This window comes from Magallana gigas, chromosome 4, assembly GCF_963853765.1.
Source record: "Magallana gigas chromosome 4, xbMagGiga1.1, whole genome shotgun sequence".
In the NCBI taxonomy this organism is placed as follows: Eukaryota; Metazoa; Mollusca; class Bivalvia; order Ostreida; family Ostreidae; genus Magallana; species Magallana gigas.
Genome location: NC_088856.1, coordinates 13,191,778 through 13,218,335, shown reverse-complemented (window position 1 = coordinate 13,218,335; position 26,558 = coordinate 13,191,778). Strand labels below are relative to the sequence as shown.

General features: G+C 34.7%; 2 protein-coding genes across 3 annotated transcripts; one reads left to right on the top strand and one right to left on the bottom strand.

Annotated features, from left to right (window-relative positions):
• On the bottom strand, nt 1-15,580 carry LOC105339459 (protein arginine N-methyltransferase 6). Of its 2 annotated transcripts, XM_034452341.2 has the most exons (13): nt 15,427-15,580; nt 10,659-10,757; nt 8,672-8,737; nt 6,247-6,356; nt 5,089-5,189; nt 3,983-4,030; nt 2,640-2,708; nt 2,167-2,237; nt 1,695-1,777; nt 1,188-1,297; nt 680-789; nt 331-441; nt 1-119 (listed from the first exon to the last, which is right to left on the bottom strand). In XM_034452341.2, the coding sequence occupies exons 1-13, from the start codon at nt 15,447-15,449 to the stop codon at nt 35-37; spliced, it is 1,086 nt and encodes a 361-aa protein (XP_034308232.2). In that variant the 5' UTR covers nt 15,450-15,580; the 3' UTR covers nt 1-34. The 2 variants fall into 2 exon arrangements, with proteins under 2 accessions (XP_034308232.2, XP_034308233.2); XM_034452342.2 differs by lacking the exon at nt 15,427-15,580 and having other exon boundaries at nt 10,659-11,504.
• Nucleotides 15,581-16,204: 624 nt separating this feature from the next.
• Nucleotides 16,205-20,160, top strand: LOC105339461 (uncharacterized). The gene is made up of 4 exons (XM_011445021.4): nt 16,205-16,362; nt 19,312-19,435; nt 19,557-19,735; nt 19,870-20,160. The coding sequence occupies exons 1-4, from the start codon at nt 16,308-16,310 to the stop codon at nt 20,040-20,042; spliced, it is 531 nt and encodes a 176-aa protein (XP_011443323.3). The 5' UTR covers nt 16,205-16,307; the 3' UTR covers nt 20,043-20,160.
• Nucleotides 20,161-26,558: the final 6,398 nt, after the last annotated feature.

The following is a 26,558-nucleotide window of genomic DNA, read 5'->3' as shown; positions in this document are numbered from 1 at the left end:
TATAACGTATAGAAACATATAATATCAATAATTATCACGTTATATTGTCACTCATGTAATAAGATTTTTGTTGAATGTTGTGTTTATCGATTTGAAAACCGATGTTAACATCGAGGAATCTGAAAAAAGAAAATTTTGTTTTTTAAATGTACTTAATATTAACATAGTCTGCAAATACGACCTAATGTTTTATTCCATTTGTACATTTTCATAAATAAGTACTATATTAAAAGCTTATGAAAAATACCAGAGTGATTTTCTTTATTATGAGGATAGTGTTATCTAAAAAATCACAAAATTTTAATATATTTGTGAGAAGATAATTTGTACCTTGGTTTGGCTTTATTTGGCTTCATAGTTATCGTTCCTTGTATCTGTGTATCCTGTCTGACGTCACACTCTTCTTCATTATAAAACAATGTCTGTCCCCAATGTGTACTTCTGTAAATGAAAATTACGTTATGTAAGTAAAGCGTTTTTAGCCTTCTTGCTTTTTTTTTTACCCATTTTCGAAATTCCCTTTAAAAAATCACTTGCGTTTTGCTAAATCATTGATTTAATTTCACATGAAGTTGAAATTATTCAAACACTCCCCTGGTTGAAAGAATGATGAGTGTACAATTAAATTGCAAAAACCGTCTATATAGCCTTGTTAATACTGAGAGTAAGAAAGACTTGCTGTGAATATGGTGAGGTAGAGAGAATGACGTTCTCTGGAAACGAGACGGTGAACCAGAGGACAAATCCATGGAGGACCGAGGAGCCGAAACAGGTCAGCTCGAAATTCCTCTGCATAAGAAAAGAGCAGACATTTTAACCGAGATACTGCCGTCCAATCTACGACACATTCAAAATATTATCATAGCCAAAATGACAACTGTTTTTACAGTTAAGATATAAATATACATATATAAAACTTCGATAACTTTTTACATTTGGCTTTGAATCAATAGGCTCCTTCACAGTAACCTCGTAATAAAATTACAAATTGATATTAGAAAAATCTTGTAAAATTGAAAAATAATGTATCTACAAACAATTGCGATAGAAAAGAGTTTATGCTGAAATTGGAAAGAAAATATCATTACTGGATCATTTTTTTCTTCGGGGTTTCTTCTCTGTTGAAGTTGAGAGTATAAAGATAACCTAAACAGTTTTCATTTGCAACTGAAACTAAAATGAGAGACCTGGATGTCCGTGACCTCCTGGACGGTCACTTTACTGAGGTCAAAGTTCACTAACTGACATGCATGCGCAATGACATCCTCAGGACAGATGCACCGGACATGGGCGCCATCTACAATCATCAGGAGGAGTACCGTTAGAGGACTATCATTAAAACAACAACTGATTAATGTCGGATCTTAACTGTTGTCCACACAGACTTAAATATACTTTTTATAGCAATCTAAGGAGAATTTATTATTAACATATGTATAAACAGTTTTTCGACCAATCAGAAGAGTCATTTTCTCACCACTATTACTATTAGAATACTACTGTATTATAAATATGATTTCCAATAAAAATTGCATTAAAATATAAAATCATGTTTTCATGTAAATGTGATAAATACACAGATATTCACAGATTTTAAAATAAATACAACCAAGAAAGAAACGTATCTATTCCATTGAAAACTACTGGTTTGCTGATACCATGAACAAAAAAACCCAAGCAATGAAGAAACTCACATGACAAGCTCTGTTTTGCGTATGTTTTCATACACTCCATGGACACCTTATACTTTTCTTTTATGGCACTCCATGTTTCCAATCTTACACAAAAACAAGAAGCAAACAAATTTAATTGTACCAACATCATATTGCATATAACACAGTAATTTTACAGATATTGTCTATTCTGTTTCAAAAGCTGAACACGTTTTCATCATGTTTTACCATTTTATACCGAATACTTTGATGATACTTGCCCAGAAACCTTGATTTCTACATATCCTCTGAACAAATTTACATCATCAAAATTCAATCAATACCCATCATTAAATAATTCTTCATGCCAATTATTGTGTGTGTGATTAGTCAGCTAACCAATCAAAATGTTCTTTCTATTTGACCAATAAGATGAGAGCGAATTAATATCTGGCCAATCAGGCGTGCTATTAATCTGAATGATCAATGGGGCAATAACAGTGTTTCTGTTCACCTTTCTGAAATTTCGTCGTCTGAAAACGGGGCAATATACAGAGATGCTGACGACGGGAGAATGACACCGTCCTGAAATAGAAAAAATGTTGTACAGCACACAGAAATATTGACTTCAAAGAAAAAGTGTGATACATATTTTGTATATATAAAGCATATTTCCTAAATTTCATAAAGAGATAAAAAAGGCATATAAATTATGCAAATCATAGCAATAAGTAAAATGATGTTTACTGTGGAATCATTTGAATTCGTGGGGGCCAGTTTTCGTGGATTGTGGGTTTTTTGTTTATTTGTGGGGATGTAATTTCGTGGATGTGTCGGTTTTCAGTTTAAGTAAGATAACTAATTCTTTCAAGTTTTTTTTCGTCGAGGATATAGATTCGTGGCTTCTCACGAATACCACGAAAATTGAGCCACCATGAATTCTAAAGATTCAACAGTATCCGATTTTTTAAGGTCTTTCAGTCGTACTTTCTTCATCCAGCGGTCTCTTATATGTAGAACAGATGGCAACATGGATTCATAAAACAACGCATAGCCCTGTAATAAAACAAGAAATGATTTATTCACGTTCATTTTTTTTTAATAAACAGAGTAATGTAAACCCAATAACATACACACTCAATTTACATTTATTTCCCGACAACCCACATTTAAATAAGTCAAAAATTATTTAAGAGAATAAAAGACGCTTTTTAGGCAGTTGTAGAAAAATCACGAAGAAAGTCACCGTACAAATCATTTAGAGTATTGAAAATAAAATACGTCATTTACTTGTCATCAATGAAAGTCGTAAGTCTCATTGCCAAAACGCAAAACCGTCTATATATGCGAATTATTTTGTCATTCAGAAGAAAAATTAAGTGACGACTAATTCATCTTCATCAGTAACGAATGATTGTCACAATAAATTAAAGCTATACACGCTATAATTTACGTCAATTTTGAATGACAGTGAAAACGCATGTGTTTGTCTACTTATAAAAGTTATCCTTAATCTGTAAATTACAATGGTTAATTCCATCTCGTTACAAAGATATAGATTTTTAATTGTTTATTTTTCTGCCAGGAAAATATACCTTTTCATGAATATTGATGAAGGAAGAGCGAAACCGACCTCATTGCGCATGTCCGCGGAGAACTAGGTGGTCGTTATTGTTTGCCTAATTAAATATCCAACTTGATTTTTAATATGCTTTACAGTTGTTAATTTGAAATACATACATGTATAATGAGTAAAATACGTTTGTCATTCACGATACCCTTACTTCTGCATTAACACTTATAGGATCTATAAATAGCACACAGGGGGAAAACACAGGTCTACGTCATTTTTTTAAAGGAAGTATTCATATCTACTCACCGGCTTGTATTTTTTTCTTTTGTTTGTACTCGTATATCAGACAAATTTATGCTTTACTGAAAATATCCTTTCCTTTGTGAAACTATCACAATTATGAAGATGTTAACCCTTCACCAGTTGTGGTATGATAGACTAAATTTAGCTGTCGATATCACGTGATAGATTGATATTCACGAGGAGGCATTACTTTCCTGGCAGGAAAATAAATATTTTTTATTGTTTAATATTTGATATATTTGTTACGTGATCGAATTGAGCATTATAATTAACAGCATAAAGGTAACTTTTATTAGTAATCAAACACATACATTTTCCCCTTTATTCAAAATTGACGCAAATTATAGCGTGTATAGCTTTAAGGAACAGCTGTGTTCCAAGTCTTAAGTTTTTTGCCTCCCCCCCCCCCCCCTTGTGATTAACACCAGTATAACAGTTATAAATTTATACAAACCATCCATTCGCTCACAATGACATCCACTTTTTCTGGCAATTTGACATCCTGCAAGTACAAAACACAAATTTTGAAAAAAGTTTATACATGTATCTACGCAAAGAGTGACGCCTCACATGAAATTCATCTGAAATTTCCCAGCGAGTTATAATACTTATATTGTTATCATTACCGTGAATTGAATTTCATGATTTCGTAAAGTCAAGCGGCCAAAAAAAATCAACTTAATAGGGAGGCGTATTTGGTTTTTTTTGCGGAAAAACTACAATAGCAAAACTCTTCACTTTTTAACCATATATGTCATTTAGATCAATTCTAGTTAATTTGCAAAGTTTAAAAAAAATTGACAATCAGGTTCTTTTTAGGGACCATCTTAAAATAGAGGTACATTTACAATAGGAATATATAAGAAACTGTGATTTTCCGCACTTCGAAGCAGACTGAAAAACTACTACAAAGCGTTTTTTCTCAAATCGTTAACTATGATTTGTAATATCATTTCCTACCTTTTATATAAAAGATACTAAATTCTACCGTCTGGTTTTTAGTGGGGGTCATCTCAAAATGTTAAAATGCACCAAATTTTGTTATATATTTGGAGCATTACGAATGAATATTGGTATAATGGATTCATTCAAAAAATAAGGAAAATGTCCTTGATGATAGCATCATTCTGTGCATAAAATTTTAACGGTGTACGATTTTTACTTTTTCTTTCATGCTATTTCTTATAACGTACCCTACAAAACATTTCATCATAACGTCATAAAAGCACAATGACAACACTCCCATATCGCACAACGGAAGAATAGATCGTTTAAAAGATAAAAAAATTCCTTAAAAAATCTAAATATTTTTATTTGTATTTTGATTATTGTCTTCAAATTTGAAAACGATGTAAAAAAATCGTAAAAAATCATAAGTACATTATATTATACTAGAATGCGCAAAAACATGGGCAAATATCACGTACAGTTCATGTGATGCTTTTTTTTAAAGCGAGGTACATTTACATGTAGCTGTGTATCCATTAAAGTATTGAAGGGAGTGGAGAAATAAATACCTATTAGATAAAGTTATTCATTGTTAGTTATTTTCTACCATACCTCAGCTCTACCCTGCAGTACTGTGATTCTATCCGCCATCTTGTTTTCTTCAACTACCAATCTGGTCTGTTTAGCGAGAGCACTTCCCTCTATCGCATACACTGTCAAAAAATTGTATAATTACATACATGTACTGTAAAACATAAAAACGCACACAGTATGATATTAGGATGCTAGGACGTTACAAAGGAATGAGCTTTGGTCGTAACTTTTCATTAGTTAATGTTCATTGCACATACTATGTTCATCTGTACTCTTTGACTGCGTGAGCCTGATATGACACAGGGAAGTAAAAAAGCAAGGATTTTACTTAGGTTTCAATTTGACCTTTAACTCACAAGTTTTTTTTAAAAAACAATCTTAAGGTGAAGTACCTATATGGCTCAAGGTCGTGAAAACAATTTTTTTTTAATTGCAAAGGTCACAAGATTCAAATCCTTTATCCTTGAGCAATCTTTGGGTCAGGTAAATGTAGAGGCCAGCAAAGACAAGTTCCAATAAAAGAACAAAATGTGATATAGAAAATGAATAATTTTTTTTTGATAGCAATCTGAGACGAACTTGGCCTTGGACCTAGAAAGGCCGTTTAAGGTCTTTTATATAGTCTTTACCCTTAGCCGCTTTTTTGGTATAATTCGGACGCACCACACTTTAGTTTATGTTTAAACCAGATAATACAAAGGGAAGAGAAGATATGGAAGAATTTTACCAAGCGATCTCCTGGCGTTGATTTTGACTTTTTGCTTACAGTTTAGACTTTTTCAGGTGAAAATCAAACCTATTGGCCAAGGGAAGAGAAATTAAGCCTCTGACAAGTGATATTGGAAGGACTGACGAACGGACGTACAGACTGATCACTAACAAACACCCACAGAGCGACACACTAATTAAAGTTCACTTCTTTAGTATGCGTTAATATAAATACATGTAAATTGAATATACGGTACAATATATATCAACTTAGCTGCAGGTCTGTAGCTCCCGGTCTAAAAAAAATTGAATTGACGACCTCCATTCATTTTTCTTTTTTAATCTTGAACTACAGACCTGCAGCGAATATCAACTATATTATTTGAACAAACAAAATATCTGAAGAAATATTTTGTTTCCTCACTAGTATTGAACAATGCTGGTGAATAAAGGCAGGAGTGACGTCACCTTTCTTGGCGCCAGCCTGTACACAGAACACGCTCAGTATTCCCGTCCCCGCCCCAACATCCGCCACCACTTTCCCGAGGATCTTCTCGTAATTCTTCAATATGGCATATCTGTCAAAATCAGTACAACCGTGACATAAATATTGGCTCAAGCATCTTTAAGACAAATCGTTTATTGCCGCGGAGATCAGATCTCGTTAGCGTTTGGGATCTGGTTTTGGCACGTGGCTGCTTCCCGCCAAACGGTCTTGAGTAAACACGCGGAGGCTGCGATATAACTAATCACTACCGGCCGCGCGCTCTCAATTGTTTGTACGAGATCGTGACAGCCAGTTCTTAAGCGATTTTTGGATAAAAACAAATAATTATTATCTGATTCATTTTTTATTTAAAACCCTGATATTATCTAATCAATATTACGCCGCGGAAGTTTTCATTTCGAAATGAGACGGTTGGATTTCGTTGTGTGTAGGAACACTTTTTGTTTGTGTAGTAAAATCGAGAGCGCTTATAACAAAACAATCGTTTATCTTCATTAAAATGTCCAATTACTAATATTGAGAGAATATCAATACTTTCAAGTTGTGTATGAATAAGCCTATTCTCTCCTTTTTATTACAATATTACACGTGTAATATGGTACATTGACGTACTTTAATATATTAGCTAAATTGATCTAAACCTGGGAAAAGGGGGGGGGGGGGAGGTCCGGACCTTCATGACTTTTCAAAATCTATGAATAAGTATATATTTATATGTAGAAACTAGAAAATGACCTTGGAACCCCTCCCCCTGGAGAAACATGGCCCGCGGGACCCGCACTTAATTTTGGTAAGAAGAGATATATATTTAGTAATACTTGTATTCTGGCAGTTGCTGGAGTTTTTTTTAAGGGGAAGGGTGGGAATGGACTCATTTTCCCCTAAAGATACAATGTCCTCGCCTTACTAGTAAATGCATCCCTTTACCACCTGTAGGCAGTTTAGAGGGACAAAAAAATATAACGAGTCCCACCTGTAAGCAGGTTAGAGGAATTATGGGATACAGCAAGTCATACCTGTAGTCAGGTTAGAGGAATGATGGGATATAACGAGTCATACCTGTAGGCAGGTTAGAGGAATGATGGGATATAACGAGTCATACCTGTAGGCAGGTTAGAGGAATGATGGGATTTGATGAGTCATACCTGAAGGCAGGTTAGGGGAATGATGGGATATAACGAGTCATACCTGTAGGCGGGTTAGAGGATTGATGGGATTTGATGAGTCATACCTGAAGGCAGGTTAGGGGAATGATGGGATATAACGAGTCATACCTGTAGTCAGGTTAGAGGAATGATGGGATATAACGAGTCATACCTGAAGGCAGGTTAGGGGAATGATGGGATATAACGAGTCATACCTGAAGGCAAGTTAAAGCAATGATGGGATATAAGGAGTTTGACATTTAGATGGGTAAGAGGGATGATGCATGGGATATAAGGAGTCCTACCAGTAGGCAAGTTAAAGGGAAGATTGGATTTAATGAGTCCCACTCGTAGGCAGGTTAGAGGGATGATAAGACATTATAAGTCCCACCTGTAGGCAGGTTAAAGGGATGATAAGACATTATAAGTCCCACCTGTAGACAGGTTAGAGGGATGATAAGACATTATAAGTCCCACCTGTAGGCAGGTTAAAGGAATGAGGGGATATAATGAGTCACCCCTGTAGACATGATTGAGAGATATAACGAGTCCCATCTGAATACAGCTTTGAGGGATGATGGGATATAGAGTCCAACCTGTAGGCTGGTTAGAGGAATGATGGGATCTAATGGGTCAACCCTGTTGGCAGGTTGGAGGGATAATGGAATATAACGAGTCATACTTGTAGGCGGGTCAGAGGAATGATGGGATTTGATGTATCATACCTGAAGGCAGCTTAGAGGGATGAGGGGATATAATAAATCCCACCTGTAGGCAGGTTTGAGGGAAGATGGGATATAGAGTCTAACCGTTCTGTAGGCAGGTTAAAGAAATGATGAGATATAATGAGTCCCATCTGTGAGCAGGTTAGATTGATGATGGGATATAATAAATCCCACCTGTAAGCAGGTTAAAGGGATGATGGGATATAATAAATCCCACTTGTAACCAGGTTAGAAGGGTGATGGGATATAATAAATCCCAACTGTAGGCAGGTTGAAGGGATGATGGGATATAATAAATTCCACCAGTAGGCAGGTTTGAGGAATGATGGGATTAACGAGTCCCACCTGAGGGCAGGTTTGAGGGATGATGGGATATAGTGTCCAACCTGTAGGCAGGTTAGAGGGATGATGGGATATAACGAGTCCCTCCTTGAGACGTATTAGAGGGAATATGGGGTATAATGAGCCCTATCTGTAAACAGGTTAGAGGGATGATGGGATATCATGAATCCCACCTGTAGGCGTTCGTCCTGACGACGTCATTCAACATCTCCTCGTGAATCCCCACATCAGCGTAACTCCTGAAAAAATACGGGAAAAAATAATACAGGAATAAAACAGATGTTAGATGTAAGTTTACTTCCATTTTCAAGTTTCTATACCTTTGAATTTACAATTTTCTATCTAATAGGCAAAATTATTTTTAAAAATTATACAATAAATATCTAAAGAAAACAAAAGATTGTCTCCCAAACTGATATTAGCTATAAAGAATGCAAAAAATACGACTTAAAAACTATAACTTCAAATATTTTTCTAGAAAACAAATCTTCTAAAGTTCATTGAAGTTCCCCATTGTTTTGGAAGTAATTTTCAATCTCGAGATGAAGTACAGTAGCATTGGTGTGGAATTAAAGAAGAAAACCAGATTAAGTCATTTATCCCAAAGTTTGAAATATTTCAGCCGACTGGTAGTGTCGATTTTCTCACTTCAGATGTAAGAATATTGCGTAATTCTGTACATCTCCAAGCTCTTATATAAACCGACCTCAGTGATTTACGAGTCATACAAATGGTTTGTTTGGTAGAGATGAAACAGAGCTTGGTCCTAACCATCTATGCGTTATCAGTATAGATTACAAATAAAAACATCTGGAATTAACGTGGATGGTCGGATCAAACTCAATCCAAAGACATCAATTTTTCATAGATCAAAACTGTTCCCTTTCATCTTATCTTGACATTTTACAAGACTGAATACAACATACATACTTCTATATTTCCTTCAAATTTATTTCCAATGCAGATCAGCGAGATGTGTTACTACAGGGCAAGCTTTGGCGCGATTAGCTGCAGATATCAATATATAGTAACGGTATTTCGTCATCCATCTTCATTTGTCTCGAATTATCAGCCTCACTGACTGATTCGCTGTAATCAGCATTACATGGTAAGATTTAATGAAACTCCTAACAATCAGAAATGCCCGTACAATCCATTATCTGCAGCAAGAACAATGCTTTATCGGAGACGAGATGTCTGAGGATGCAGATTCTTTTTTTTTTTACAATTAACTTTAAGTGTTAAAAAAAGAACACTGGGAGAAAAGCGAAAGGCTAAAATGCGACCTGAAATACTTATGTTGTGTAGTAAGGTCATACAAATAATGAAAACTCCGAACACTATACATTTAATAGTAGTCCATATGTCTCGCAAAAGTCTTCCAGGAATCGTTTGATGTGAAACGATACACGTAAATTTCTCGTGATATGCCCACTGTGAATAGAGATACACTGTACTGAGGAATAAATGAAATATCGTCTAAAGATTTACTGGATATCGATGACGTAGCTACCAGGGGAGGTAATCTGTGTACCACCTCACAGATATGGTACCCTATACACAACTAGCTCCCACCGTGTCATCTGGTTCTTTTCAAATTAGGCCTGCCATGTCTAAACAGTTCTTGCAAATTACCAAAAAATATAGCGACACGGTAAGTATAAAAATGCCCTGCCTCAGTGCATAGATTCTAGATATCAAGATGCAGAAAGGGTTTCCGATAATATGCGTGTTCAAATATGCATTTTAAGATGGCAAAAAAAAAAAAGGTCAACTTCTTCGACCAAGTCACAAATAATTTTTAATATTTGTATTTTTTGTGGTTCGTAACGATATTTCATTTCCACCCAGAATTCTCCAGGGGTGGGTACAGACTACTGTGATATTTGTAAATGTTAAATATAGCGGGAGGGTTTATAAAGTTTACAAACTTATAAATTAACAACTTGGAATTTCAATAGTTACACCCAGTAAATTCAAAATCCACAATATTTCTACAATTCAAGACCTACGATACTTCTAGTGTTGATTTATTATAAACGTGTCGTAAATTGCGAACACGTCAAAGTACTGCTAACATAACACACCACGATGCAACGCACACGTTTTTCATTTACATGACAACACGTACAGAGACAAAAACAAAATATTGTGACTCACTGGAAATATTCCTTGTCCTGACTCCCCGCTTTTATTTCTTGCTCTTCGCCATTGCTTGACATAGTCCTCGAATTCTCGGTATCATCGTCCAACTTTTTCCTGAAATATTTATACACAAAATTGAACAAGTCCATTGTTGCTTTTTTTTTTTTATCCCGTTTACTTCCCTTTGCTACTCCTTGAAATGGTCTGAATAATGCGCACGTGTTTTGATCAAGTCCGTTCCGCTATTGCGAGTGAATCTACTGATTCTTATTGTTTACATTAGAATGCTTATCTAACACAAATAAATTCAACAACATCGGTTAAAACGTTTTAAACGTCAAACAAGTGAGCATGGCTGCGTTTTTTAAGCATCTGACACGAGTTGAAGATTAGCAAGAGTTTTTTTCCCCCGTAAGTTCTGATCACACGCCAAAGAACCAAAAATTAACTTCTTCATCCGGCGACGGTGCTTTGCTCTAATTCTATCCATTTTTCAAACTTTGTATCTATTTCACAAGATGTTATACATTTATTTTTTTCTCTCTATCCAGTACCGCCTATATTGCGTCCAGACGCAAGACATCTTTAATCCCCTCTACTCGCCTGCGTTTAATTTGACGTGCGTTAATTGATATTGTCAATAGCATTCACTGCGCTATTGACATGACACGATACACATATATAATTATACGCGTGCTTTTAAATCAATCCACCAAAATCACGCAGCACTTACTAAATTATTTAACCCCCAACCCAAACTACACAATAAGCCCCCTCTTCCTTCTCACGCAATCTCTATATAGAAAAATTGTCCACTCTCATAAATTGGTTTGAATTTGTTTGCGTTATCCCCTCGCCCCTGCCTTCTGTTGATACAGAGCCATTAATAACTGCTATACAACAAGGAGTAGACCAATGGCATGTCTTCTGACCCAGTCGAACATTTATACTAGTTTAACGTACATCATGCACAACATCGGCGTTTGGATTTGTCGTAGATTGAATTTTACCGAGTTTTAATGACCCTACATTTCCAATATTGCAACTTAAACGGAAACTAATACAATTTTATGGAATCAATTTTCCACCAGGAATAAAGATTCTGAGAAAACCAACACGTATTTGTCGACCTATAATCTAATATTTTCCCACGCCGGTTAGGGATTCCGGACTTGGAATAAGCCACCATTATGATAACATACAACAGTATTGACATGAATTGACATTTATCATATAACTACAGTAGAAGCTGTGTCGCTGGGCATCTCAGTACTCCAACAAACTGTAGATTACAAGAAACATTGTAATCATTCACCAGTGGAATAGAGTTACGTCCCCTGATCTCCCTCACAGTCATGCCTGTCAAATTACTCCAAATCTGGTATACAGCTCTCTGTTAGAGAAATCATAGCTAACTTCTAACCCTGATAGGATGTTTTCAAATGGAAACAAACACACAATAAACAATTAATGTTGTTGATATTAGATTATTTTTCTTTTTGGAAAAATATTGCATTGATAGTTGTTATGTTTGTTTTTGAATAACTTGATTTATGTACATGTACTATAGCATGCAATTGCAAGGATTTCTCTGATTTTCATATTTTAGCCTTGATAGTAAGTGAATTCAAAGTGGGGAAATTTAAAATGGTATAACATAACTCTTTACACAAGTACTTTGGGGCTAATTCAGAACTTGTCAAGGTAAAAAAAAAGATATGTCAGTGCGATCAAGGGAACATAAAATGAGGGCATTCAAAAGTACCTTGTACAGAGGGTTATAACATCGTGTTCTCAAAGGACACCAAATAAGATTCAACCTATTTTTTGTAAGTATTGCAAGTAAAAAAGAATGTATGAGAGTGTGGATAGGCTCTGTATTGCATCTCCTACAGAGTGTACTAGTACTAGCTAGTGGGTTAACCCTTTAGCTCAGTTGGTAGAGCATTAGGTTTTGGACTGAAGGGTCACCAATATTTAAGGCTACTTGTGGTCATTCATCCTATTCTATTACAAATGTTATGCCCAAATATCTGTAGATATATAAATTATAGATTCTATCAGGTAATACTCATATACAATGTATCTGTGTGTGTCGAGCCATTGTCATATATGTAATATTGTACAGTTATTGACTTGGTATAAAAATAATTAGTTTGACCTAAAGAAACCAGTGTTGCCCAATGTGGAGGGTCAAATTTCTGTGTAAAGGTCCAAAATTTATTTGTTGCCCAAATCCCATTCAACATCTGTTTTGTTATACCTTTCACTACAGATGCAAGTTTAATTTCAGGTAGCAATCAGCCATTAATGTCTCACAGTTCTTCAGCTATTTATTTCACCCAGATCAGATGAATATTATTTAGCTGTGACGTAAAGGTGTAACAATTTTTATGTTGGACCAACAGCGCAGACAACATTAAAGATTATTATACTTTTATGTTAAATACTGAAATCTGATTGGTTTAGATGCAGTTGGTAATCCGCTCTATTACCCTAAGCGTTAGCAACAAACTTAGCAACGGGTAACACAAAGAATTGTTACATGTGCGTAAATTATGCGCGTACGGTTCACCATAGAATTCACTTCATTTCTATATAAAAGCAGTAAAATTTTCTTTAAAATTAAGACATTCAGAATAATAAAAGAAATAGTGCATGTATGGGAGGGTAACTGTTGAAATTGACAGCCCTCGAAAACCATTGTCAACCTATGCTTCATGTCGGTTGACAATGGTTTTCTCGGGGTGTCAATTTCAACAGTTACCCTCCCAAACAGGCACTATTTATATAATGTAGGGGAATAAGCCGAGGCATAAGCCCACTTCAGTACATTTGAAAAATCCATAGTTTTTTTTCTTACAATTATTACTTTTGTTACATTTATTAAGCATATGTAATCATTTGCATTCAGTATTGCTAAATCCTTCAAAAATTGACTTCAAATTTAATTGATATTAAGACATCAAAATATGTATATGCTAACTGAGCAGCAAAATGCTATTGAAATTGGATGTTCAGAGTATATTTTTTTTAAAGAGTGGGTCATCATACCATTTTTAAAGAATGTACACTGATAAAACATGTAAATGTCTATCTTTTTCGAATTTAAAAAAAATGGTACCAAGACCCACTCTATGGTAAAAAGCAAGTTTTCTCCCTTCAATTTTCAAGATGATCATCAAATGGCCAAGACCGAATTATGTTTGCGTAATACTAAATTGAGTTCATTATTTAAATGGTTTAAAACATGTGTTTCCGTGGTGTAGCGGTTAGCGAGGGGCTCTTAAACGTAAGTATGGTATTCCAATGAATATTATAAATATTTTTTATATATTTGTTTACTTTGTTTAAGGTCAGACGACACGTTCCTCAATTTTATATAACTTTTTCCAGGAATTTGTTAATGGTTTACTACTACTTTGACAAGCTTTCTTGGAAAAAATTAGGATACCTTACCAGGCATTTCTGCAAAATAGTAGAGTATGTAATTTCCTATATAATCTTCTTGAAAATACACTTGAATTTCTGATATAAAAGTTAATAAATATACAACACAGCAAAAGACCATAGTGGAACTCTATCTTGGCCGGGGCCGGGCTTTGAACTCACGAACTCAATAACGTACGCTCTTGGCAGTGAGCGGCCACGACTACAACCACTCGGCCATCTAAACATATTCCAGTATATACACGTAAATTTTAATCATTATGAAATAATTATAAATATGATAATTTTTATTTGAACTCTTTATTACGAGGAGATACAAAAAAGATGCTCGAGGAACGTTTCATCTGACCTTAAATTGGAAAAACTAATTTGACATAGAGAAAGTAAAAATTGCGTTATTATGAATTAAACACATGTACTTAATCATTTAAGAGTTTTTTAGTTAACTGCTTAATAAGTTATCTTTAGTTTTATTTTTTTAAATAAACATGTTACTTTTATGAAGGGGTACAAATTATGGACTTAACGACAAAAGATTAAAATTCTTTATTCTATGTACACACACACACAAATTCTCTGTAGATATGTAAGCACAGGAAATGGGTAACTTTATGTAATCTCACAATATCTAGTGTCAATGGAAAAGTACGGTAACTGACTGTCCTTGAATAGTTTGCTGGTTAGTTGATGAGCTTGATATATACTTGTAGCTCAATGCTAACTCTATGTGTGTTTACTCTGGAGTTTGATGTTTTATCAATAAAAGAGCTAAAAAAAGATTACATCCTCTAGTTTAAAAAAAAAGCAGGTTTTTATTTATTAGAGGATGTAAAAGAGCTAAAAAAAGATTACATCCTCTAGTTTAAAAAAAAAAGCAGGTTTTTATTTATTAGAGGATGTAATACTGACTATTATGGCTCCATTATTGATTTAACTTCAGACTCATGTAGATTACTTGATAATCAAAAGTAACCAAGCTGCATCAATATATAAATACGTGTTGTAGACTACATAAATCTTGATCTTATTATAACGTTCAATAATTGCATGCCAAAGAGACATAATCCTATGTTGAGTACGGAAAATAGCAAAGACGTTATCATAATCAGAAGTAGCATAACGATAGGAGAAATGGAAAAAAGAACATATAACAAATGGTACATTCATCAACAAGCAACCTATAGTACTGTTCTAGATGTACATGTAAACACCTGTAAGTAATTTCATTCCTGAAGAGAACTTCTGGAGAACAACAATAGGATGAATGCGGTGAATATATATCACAGACATTATTGACAATCAAAAATTGCATTGTGTAAAAAAGTAAGCTAACCTTTTGCACGGACAATCCTCCATTTAGACTGTTGTCACTAAATGAAAAATGTTTCTCATGCATGTGATATGGGCGCAGACATTGTTGTTTTTATGGGTCTGATTTACGCGTATACAGATCCCGATTAAAATTCTCTCTCTCTCTCTCTCTCTCTCTCTCTCTCTCTCTCTCTCTCTCTCTCTCTCTCTCTCTCTCTCTCTCTCTCTCTCTCTCTCAATTCATGCAAATGAACTATTTTTGTTAGGTAAAACTTTTCTGTTACTTTTAAAACCATACAACAGGATTTTAAAATCACAGGGACATCGTATCCGCCCCTGTGGTTATTACAGACCTGCCCGCAATCTTTTACGTGGAGGATCTTTTTTTAATATTACACCGGCGATCAAAAAGTTGTCTGAATAAACAAAATCCTACTTATTTTCGAAGCACTATGCGATAAAGATAAATTAGGTCCCTTTGTACGAAATATACATTTTTTAGCTAACGTACGTTGCTGATTTATATTTTCATAAGTTAAAAAATCGTTGAAAAATACCCTCAAATAATTATGAAACACATAAAAACACTTGTGTTCTTAATAAATCTAATCGAAAAACGGAAAAAAAAAAATAAAAATAAGAAAAAAAATAAAAGTAAAAGTAGAGAATACATGTAGAATGTAATATGTGTTTGTTAAATTTCCTAAGCAAAATTTCACCTTCTGATAAATCAAGATAAGGAAATCGATCGTATTAATTTTAAAGGTCTTACCCCTTCTGGATGGCTCTTATACCCCAAAACACTACTTGTTTGTGTACAGTGTATCGATTTTCTTATCAGAACCTGTAAAATCTAGGGTTATACATATACCAACACGAACGGAAAAGTCAATTCAACTAAGGATGGACAGCCTAAATTTATTTGTTGGATTATTTGGAACATTTCTAATTGGTTTTGGTGAGCTCAACCAATTTATTTCATAAATTGTTCAAGTTATATTTTTATCAATATTTACCCTCATTCAGCAAATACTACTTTTGTGTATACACACATTGTATTAAACATTTTTGAGAAAAATCTAGAAAATTTATGTGACGGATTATTTCATTAATTAATGTGTTATCCTTGTAAAAGTAATTTGCCGTGATTGTAAATTTTATTTCAAAGAGGTAGATATGGTGAAATATGTAAATGGACAGTCATTAAATTGATTTTCGGTTAATAAATTAGGAACGGGTAGCTACAAACAATTTAAATTCAACCATGTCCGTATCTGAATTATACGGCTATCTTATGAACAAAATGATTTACCTCGTCACATTGAAGTATATTACGTAATTGATACCTGATACCGCCCCCCCCCTCTCCCCGACCAAGTTTGCACCTCAACACTGCTTTAAAGGTGGAATGTCCCTCTGATAAGAGAGATAACTTCTGTAGAAAATAATATCACTTTGTTTCTGTTAACTCACAATTATAAAGGCATGTAACAACAAGGGAGGTGGTGCTGGGTCCTAATTTATGTTGGAAGGTGATACACTTATTCAAATTCAATAAAATAGAAAAAAAAATTGACCGGAACGAATTGAACCCCAGGGCCTTTTTGAAGCAGTCGGCAAAAAAGTAAAGAAAGCTTTTACAAAATATTACAAGAAATGTATCATAATGATAAAGTATTTATGAGGCAATACATGTATCTACATGACTATTCCTCCTCCTCCAAATCCCGATGGATTAATTCCTTTTTTAAATATATCAAAATTGTATGTACTTGTTCAGTACATGTACAGTTGATGTTTGATGTTTTAGGCCAGAGAATATTTGGATGGAATGTTTTTATTTCTCTATCTGTAGCTCGGTCACAGAGCTGAATGAATTATAATTGGGAAAAATGTGACTAAGACAATTACAAATTCTATACTTAGTTATAATCGTTTAAATCTTATAACATTTCAAATGTTTAAAATTTAATCAGGCTTTTCTATTCTGAGGGAGCAGATATGGGAAAACAAAATAAAAAAACAAACCCAATATCTCATTTGATTTATGGAAGATTGTTCGCTTCATCCCCTTGTTGTGCTATAACAAAATTTATGCCCTGGTTTACATTTTTAGGATTTCTTAATATATGGATCCATTTACTATTATCTTATCCAAATATGAAAACAGAAAACCTTTTTCTGAAAATTTAGAAACTGTGGCAATTTATCATGCAGTGGATGTAAAACATGTATGTAAAACCTTCAAAAGTCTATGATAAAGAAAGATAACTCTTGCTGATTGAGGCAATATTTTTGCAAACCTATACAACAAAATGCTATTCTGAACTAAAATGCCGCGCTTCAATATGTTTTGTAATATGAAATGAAAATGTATATAACTATATATTATTTTCATATACATTTTGGATTTTTAATTTTATGCTGCGATGGTAAAATTTTGCTTTTTCTAATCACTATGTCTATTTTTCTTCATATCATGATTAGACACATTATCAATTTTTGAAAAATCTAGCAGCGCTTCATCACTTCATTTTTGTTTCATATGAATCGATTGATATTGAATTTGATGAAAATCAATATGAATTTAAAAAAAAATAAATATATGGCAAAATTAATAGCAGAGGGATATTACACCTTAACCTCACACCCCTGAAAATAAAAAAAAAGCATTAAAAACCCATGTGCCTACCCAAAATCCTGCTGGGTGATAGCAGTTCCACAAAATAATTTACGGCTTCTTTGGCATCAATATCATTCTCATGAGCGAAATTACTCGACTGTTTTTGTTTTGATTCATTGAGCACTACTATTGGAGATTATTATGCCTTCTGTCAGTTTGTCACTATATAATTAATACTCATCTATTTTCGCATAGTATACAATGGATTTATATAGCGTAAGCACACTATGCCGAAATAGAGCACGGTAAATATATTCAACGAAAATCTTTTTAACCCCGACAGCGGGATTCGAACTCACGACGCTAAAATCATTCTCTCCTGAAGTCCAACGCGTTACCTCTACGTTAAAAGATCAGTTATTATACTTAACGGTATTTATGTACATAAAACGTAGATATTTACGACTGAATTCAAGCAATTAAAATTATTCATTATTGACGGTAATTTCAAAGTTAAAGTTTCTTATAAACTTTTGAACAAATAGATTTTTTCTCGGTAAGGCCAAACGTCTCTCATTTCTTGAAAAGAACATAAACCTTTGTTGACTTTTTATTGTAGTCAACAACTTGTTGATTAAATAAACAATCTAATCAATTGATTAATTTGAAAAAAAACCCCACCAAACGCTTGCTTTTCCGGTGATTATTTTTAGGGACTTGTCAACACTGGAACGTCACAGCTACTTATAGCAAAGAACGTCAGTATATTCAACAGTCGGCATAATAATAACAATATGTGTTGTGCATGTACTATGCCTATATAAATAGTAGTCAGGGTTTGATACATAGTGCACTCGCCTCCGGCTCGTGCACTATGTATCAAACCCTGACTACTATTTAGGCATAGTACATGCACAACACAACACTATTATATAAATACTATTAAGTATAAGAAATCATGCAGAATTTATCACCAAATAAGTAGATATCCATCCTCATTCAAATTTAATACCCTGTTCCTGCCTTGTAAAATAATTGATTGGCGAGTAGTCACATTGACAAAAGTAGATATCACATCTGTGCAACGGCAGGGGTGGATCCAGAAAAATGCATCCTTGGTTGGGCGGGATCAGTAGTAATTTTTCATTTCACTAAGGCACTCCCAGCTACATGTTTGTACATGCGGGATCCTATGGATATTCTTTGTAAAAAATGCCATATAGTAGAGGTGACTGGGCTAGAAATACAAGTTTACTCTGAAAGAATCTTGTTATTTTTTTAAAGATCTTCCCGTGGTATCTGCTGTGTATTCCTGTGTGTCTTACAACCCCTACTTCAAGACCGAGCTTTGCTACAACAAACAGACCTGTTGCGGATATTATAGCTACCGATACTGCTGTCACGACTTGTAAATATCTTAAACAATGACTAAAACTCTGTGATACTGCATGCATGTCTTTGAATTAATTATGAAATTTTACATATACACGCATTAAAGTTTAGATGTACATGCTTGTCCATTTTTGTAGAAGTTCAGGCTCTATCGCTGGGATTGTAATAGGATGTATCATTGGAATCGTCTGCTTGGGAGTGTTCATTGTCGTCTGCTGCAAAATGATGAACAAAAATAGGGGCGCGACAGGAAGAGTTGTCTACCCTAACAATGGCAACGGGAACGTGACCATACTGAACTCACAGAACCATCCAGGTTCGATAACCCTAGACTGCAAAAATTGACATGATTTTCTTAAATTCAGTATAAAAATTAATTCATTATCTGTAAATTAATTTAACTAACTTCGGTAGAGTTGATGAAGTTGTTTTGATATTTTTTTTTTACAGTTTACCCAGGTTATTCTCAGCAAGGTTACCCCGCCTATCCCACAGCCCCGGCGTACCCTCCCCCTGGGGCCGGTCCGGCTTATCCCCCTGCAGGACCGTCGCAGTACCCCCCTCCCCCGCCACAGTACAGCCAGACGGACCCCGCCCCTGCCCCATACCCCCAGAAGTACTGACCACGAAACAAGCTCTTCTGGAAGCTCATCTGTGATTAACTCATTCTTTTTGTTGTCGATTTCATAACAAATAAACTAAAATTGTAACGAATGGATGAAGATTACAAGAGACATTGCACAGTTGTTAAAAAATATCTACTAGTCTTGAATTAACAAATCATTGTTATATTGTTTTGAAATATAATTTTAATTTCTTCTTTATATGAAGCAAATTGAGATCTGTTGTTGTGATTTATAAGTTTTCTTTGTTTAATTGTTTTATTGACGTTTATGTAATTGATATTCTGGAAAATTCAACATATTTTTTCTGCTATGTAATATATATCAAAGCTACATGTATGACATTTTAACGAATGGAATTTGTAGTTGTATTTGTCTAGTAAGTGAATAGCTTAGACACACAAAATGTTAGTAAACGAGGTTAAATGTATTATTACTGACTACACATGATAATCGAGAACGTTATAATACCGGTATTCATTGATACATTTGCACTCATGTAATATGATGATTAAAGATGTAATTTTGTTTAAAGCACAACGTTTCTCTGATAAAAGAGGTAATCCATTAACATTGCTTTGTGTCGTGTTTTGCTTCAAATATTCTTGTCAAAATTTTTAGATTTGTCAAATATATAAAAGATTATATAGATAAATAATAATTATCGACGAGTAAGTGTGGTATTTAGCATGATTTTAAATGACGTAAAATAAAATTAAAATTAAAAAACCCACAAAGGGAGCAAGAGATAACGGCACAAAAAATAGTATTGGACACCAGAGAAAAATCAACAATTACTTCATATTAAGAAACTTTTGTTATGTAATTTTTGTTGAAATGAAAAAAATCCACAAATAACTTTTTTCTCTGGGTTTTTTTGGCATGAAAAGTTTAAGGTGTCCCACATTTGCATGTATTTCCCACCCAAATTATTGGAAACAAAGTTAATAATGTCGGCTTCTGTTTTTCTAAACGATATCCTGCTTTTATAATGTGTCAGCAGGTTTATATCAAAACCCATTGGGACCATATCAAAATCCTTCAAACAATTCAGAGCTACCTTTTTTTATTTGTTTTTTTTAACAAATAATTTCAAATAAACTATTCTTTCTCCAAATGATATGTTCTTGGCATGTCTGTCACAGACAACATATATTGAAGATAATATACATATACAGCAACACGGATCCTTTACATGTGTAGATTTAGGACTAACACAAAACCACTGTGTCCATTGGTCTGTAGAACAGCTGCTGTAAAAGTCAAAATAATTCGTTTATTTTTATTAATTTCGAGGAATATCAATTGTTTTTGTCGTTAGCCATTTTTAGTTGGAAGACGAAGGACGCCGTGTGGTGAAAGCCAGAGACAGAAGGAAACTACAAGGCTGAAAACCCTTCTCGGACCCAGAAACATCAACATAGGAACTTGGAATGTCAGAACCATGGACGAGGCTGGGAAAACGGCACAAATTGTAGCAAAGATGAAATATTATAATCTAACACTGCTCGGCATACGTGAGGCAAGATGGATTCAGTCAGGACAGTGCAGACTACTACAGGGGAACTACTCCTCTATTCTGGACATGAATAAGAAAACTCTGCACACACACAATGAGTGGCACTAATGCTATCCAAAACAGCAAGGGACGCAATGATAGGCTGGGAAGCACATGAGTCAGGGATCATCAAAGCATCATTTAAAACAAAACACAAAAGAATTAACACAAATATTATACAATGCTATGCACCAACAAATGATGCAGAAGAAACAAAGAATGAGTTCTTCAAGAGACTCCAAAGCGTTGTGAGGAAAGAGATGTTACCATCATGATAGGAGACCTTAATGCAAAAACTGGAAATGATAACACCGGATAGACGAGGTAATGGGACAACATGGACTGGGCCAAATGAATTAAAATGGTGAAAGACTTGCAAACTTTTGTGCATACAACAAACTAGCTATCAGTGGCATCTTATTTCAACACAAACAAATCTACAAATCCACATGGGTATCATTAGATCAAACAACTGAGAACCAGATAGATCATATATTTATTAATTAAAAGTTTAGAAGATCTCTGCTGGATACCAGGGTCAAACGAGCAGCAGATGTGGCTTCAGACCATCACCTACTGACAGGCATTATCAAACTGAAGCTCAAGAAAAACAAAACGGAAAGAACCACACAGAGACTCAGATATAACACCAGGCTTCTCAAAGACACCCGAATGCTAGAGGAATATAAGATTACAGTGAAAAACAAATGCAAATGTACCAGGCTCTGCAAGAAATTTATGAACAGACAAGAGTGGGAAATTGTTGGGAGGGTATAAAGGAGACCTTCACCAAAAGCTGCCATGAAATACTTGGAATGAAAATGTACCATCACAAAGAATGGATCACAAACGACAAACTCACGAAAGTAATGTAGAGGAAGGATAAGAAGGCAAAGTTCAACTCAAGCAGAACTAAAGCAGGGAAAACTAAAGCACAAAAAGAATATGTAGAGGCCAATAAGATAACAAAAAAGTATCCAAGCTGGCAAAAGAAAATACAATGACGAACTAGCAACAGAAGCAGAACAAGCAGCAAAAGTAGGTAGCATGAAGGACCCGTATGACATAACCAAGAAGCTAGCTGGAAAACGAGCTAAACAAGAAAGGCCAGTTAAAGACAGGAAAGGACAACAACTAGAATCAAAGTACTGAAAGTACTGAAAAGCGCTAACCTTGCTTGGTTCTAAAGGAAATTAATTTGTGCAAGCTTAGTTAGAAATGAGACTTATCGGTATAATGTTAATTAATATTAATTGAAAGTATTTATGCCAGAAGGGTCGAAATGGCGTTTAAGTTGTACTTATCCAAAATTTATCCTTATTTAATTTAATTTGGTTAAGAAAATTTGGTCGAAATTACGTTTCTTTAAACATACATGTATACCCGGTATTATGATTTATCATATACACCAAAGTTAATTTAAATCAAAGCTGAACACGACTTCTAAATGGACACCTGCCTGAATCATGTTATATAAAAGCCTTTGATTTTGTTACACTTTATTTCACATCTGTACCTTGTGTGCGACGTGTTAAATACGTTTGTTTGACAAATGTCTGAACTTGTATTGTCGTTATACGCGTGCATTTTCTTTATAAAGGTATTGCATTGACCATTATAATTGATGTTCTGAATCTTCTTCTGCATATGTACTGCATTTATCTGGTAAGTTGTTGCTTCTACGTAACAAATATAAGCGACGTAAAATATACGTCCACACAGATGAGATCTACTATGCAAACTTAAAGTGTTTAGGTTTGCTTATATATGTGCTGTGAGGAAAGCGGCGAACACCAAGCACTATATGTGGCTATTTACAAGTCGTTTTGATTTTTCTACATTCCAGCTTCTGTTTATGCACTCACAAGATTAGCTTTTTTAAAAGCTAAGAAACTCAGCCACTGGAATATACATTTTAGGTGACAAGAGACTACACACTCTACATGTATAAAAATACAAGATATAAAGATTTTGGATAATAATATGCAGATGTACATATATTTATATAACTTATGTGAGGAGGCAAGTGTGTAGCAGTGTACACGTATACAATGCAGTTTGACCTAAACCCGACCAGTTTCATGTGTTTAAAATAAACAACATCAATCAACCAGACTTGATATTGAACTATTAGGACCCGACACTCTAAACCACACCTGATTGTTGCATCATGATAATATTGAAAAAATACATGTAGTTATAATGGTAGTTGTAGAGTGTTTCGGCGGTTAAGTAAGCCTCATCAGGGGTCCAGATTTAATGTATCTACTGCAAGCGAGATTTTATCAAAAGATCTCCGATATTTTTGTGTTTGCTGTATGCAATGATAGGTTCCGTGTCAAATAACTGTTTGCAAGTTGAGTCCGTCTTCAAAATGTTCCAGTACTTTAATAAACGTTTTTTTAATCCTTTGACGCGGGGGTTGAATTGTGTAACCATGACGTGTGGATGCTTGAGTTTAATTTTTTCCTCTGTTTTACTCAGTAAGAGTTGCCTTTCTTTTCCTGAGATTTCGTCAATGATCGGATTTATTTCCTTTTCAGAGTAACCCCTCTTTAATAAGTGCCCTTTGAAGTCCTCTAAAGTTATATTGAGGGTGGATGGATCGTTTGTGTTTCTTGAATGCCTGATACATTCTCCTTTGATGAAACCTTTAAATACTGATGCGTTGTGAGCGCTATTTCTATGAAGGTATTGAAAATTATTCGTTGGTTTGATAAAGGATTTGATATCCAGTTTTTGACATTTGCTAAATCTTAGGCCTTTGTAGACCGTTGTATCAAGAAAATCCACGGATGTTTGAGAAATTTCAAATGTGAATTTAAGATGCCTGTGACAGTTGTTACTGATGTCAAAAAACTTAAGGATTTCTTCTTTCGATCCATCAAAAATGATAAATCCATCATCTCTAAATCTTCCGTGAAATAGTATTTTGTTAGAATACTGAAATTGAGATTCTATGTATCGAGTAATTTCGTACATTCTCATATCCGAAATTTCTGGCGAAGGTATTGCACCCATGCTACATCCTATAATTTGCTTGTAGTATTTCCCGTCAAATTCGAAGTAATTGTTTTCTAATACGCATCTGAGCAGGAAAATTAAATCTCCGACATCTGGATGCTGTATGTCTAAATTGCTCTTATTAGCGTTGGTGTACGCATGTTTAACAGCGTTAAGTAGTTCTTCAAATTCCATGTTTGTACTGGTTACATCATAAGTGATCAGTAGCGCATCAGTAGGGAGTTGTAAAGATTCGATCTTATTGATAAAATCAGTTGTATCCTTGATATAGGTTGATTGTTTTTGTACAATTGGGATAAGAAAGTAATCACAATATGCCCCAATTTTTCTTGTTGGTGTATTGCATTGAGCAATAATTGGCCGTCCGGGGGGTAGCCGTCTGATGCTACATAGGTCATTAAGGAGGGCATTTCGGACGTTGTCCTGAATTTTGTGTATTTTAGGGAGCAGGTAGAAATTACCGCATTCAAGCAGCGGCTTTTGTTCCTTAAGAAATCGTAGAGTATCTTTATCTATGGAGCCCCTTGCGTGCATTTCAATAATTCTCTTTTGAATTAGGTCGTGCAAGTGTTGTAAGTCAGGTTTTTCTACTTGCAAGTAATGTTTTGAAAGTAATTGACGCTCCGCCTCAGAGATATACTGATCTCTGTCCATTATAACTATAGTATTACTTTTGTCAGCTTTTTTTATGACAATATTGGAATTGTTCTTTAGCGAAGAGAGTGCGTTTCTTTCACTATTTACCAGATTATCTCTGAGTGTTTTGGTTGTGATAGACGACAATTCTAATTTCGTTTTGTCAATGTATTGTTCGAGCTCATTACAAGTTGTAGGGGGTTGATACCCCGACAATTTTCTCAATGGGTGAAGTTTTGAAACCGCACCGGTATCAAAGTGATATTTGCATCTTAATTTTCTTGCAAACTCATCAAAATCTTTCAAAATACGCCTCTTTATATTCTTCTGTTTTGGTGATGGAATAAATTTGAGCCCTTTGGCAAGTAATGAGTATTCGTTGTCATTGAGCTTATGTCTGGATAGGTTTAAAACAAATTTGCGTGCCTCTGCTAAATCTTGACATGATTTGTCAATTTTGAGGTTTGCAGCGTAAGGCTTGATTCGTTGTTTTGATTTAGATTCTTTTTTCCGCCTATTAAAACGTCTTGCCATTTTAATAGAGGAGTTCACTGCCGAGTTCGTAATAATATTGAAGCTGTAACTTAAGTTCCGCCTATCACACGTTTTAACGTTGTAATAGAGGACTGTCCGTGATTAAGTGAAACAACCCGTCTAAGTATCAGAGTGTGATAAGTTAGAGGGTTTTGATAGTTTTACTTAAGCACGAAGCTACACAAATTTTATATAATAAAATGGAGTGTCACGTGATCAATGACACGCCTTCCAAGTGTGACATTAAATAAATAAATCAGCAAAAAAGAGGGTATACAAGAAAAGTTAAGTTGCAATATATTTCTTCGAATTTCACTAACACGGACTGTCTTGTAATTCCTTCCCAGAATTCCAATTTACGCAAGCGCATTTGAAGTTTCACTATAACTTAATAAATCAGCCCGAAGGCTGACTATAATCACTGCGTAGCAGCCCCTGCAGTGATGTACGTAAGCCCTGCACATTAGATTCACAATAGCCCTTGCAGTTATGAACGTAAATCCATGAAACTGGTTCCCCAACCAGTTTAAATGATGTATATTTCTGCTCATAGGGGGCAGTTATTCGATGCACCGGAAGTAGAAGTCTAACGCCAATAAAGCGCTGAGCTATGCTTAGCGCTTTAAAAAGAAAAAGAACAAAGAAGGAGATGGAAAGAACATTTGAAGAACCGCTAAATAGGCCAACACCACCTAATCCTCCAGGCAACACACCAGCAGATGAAGACCTAAACATAGACTGTGGTCCACCGAGGAAAGAGGAGA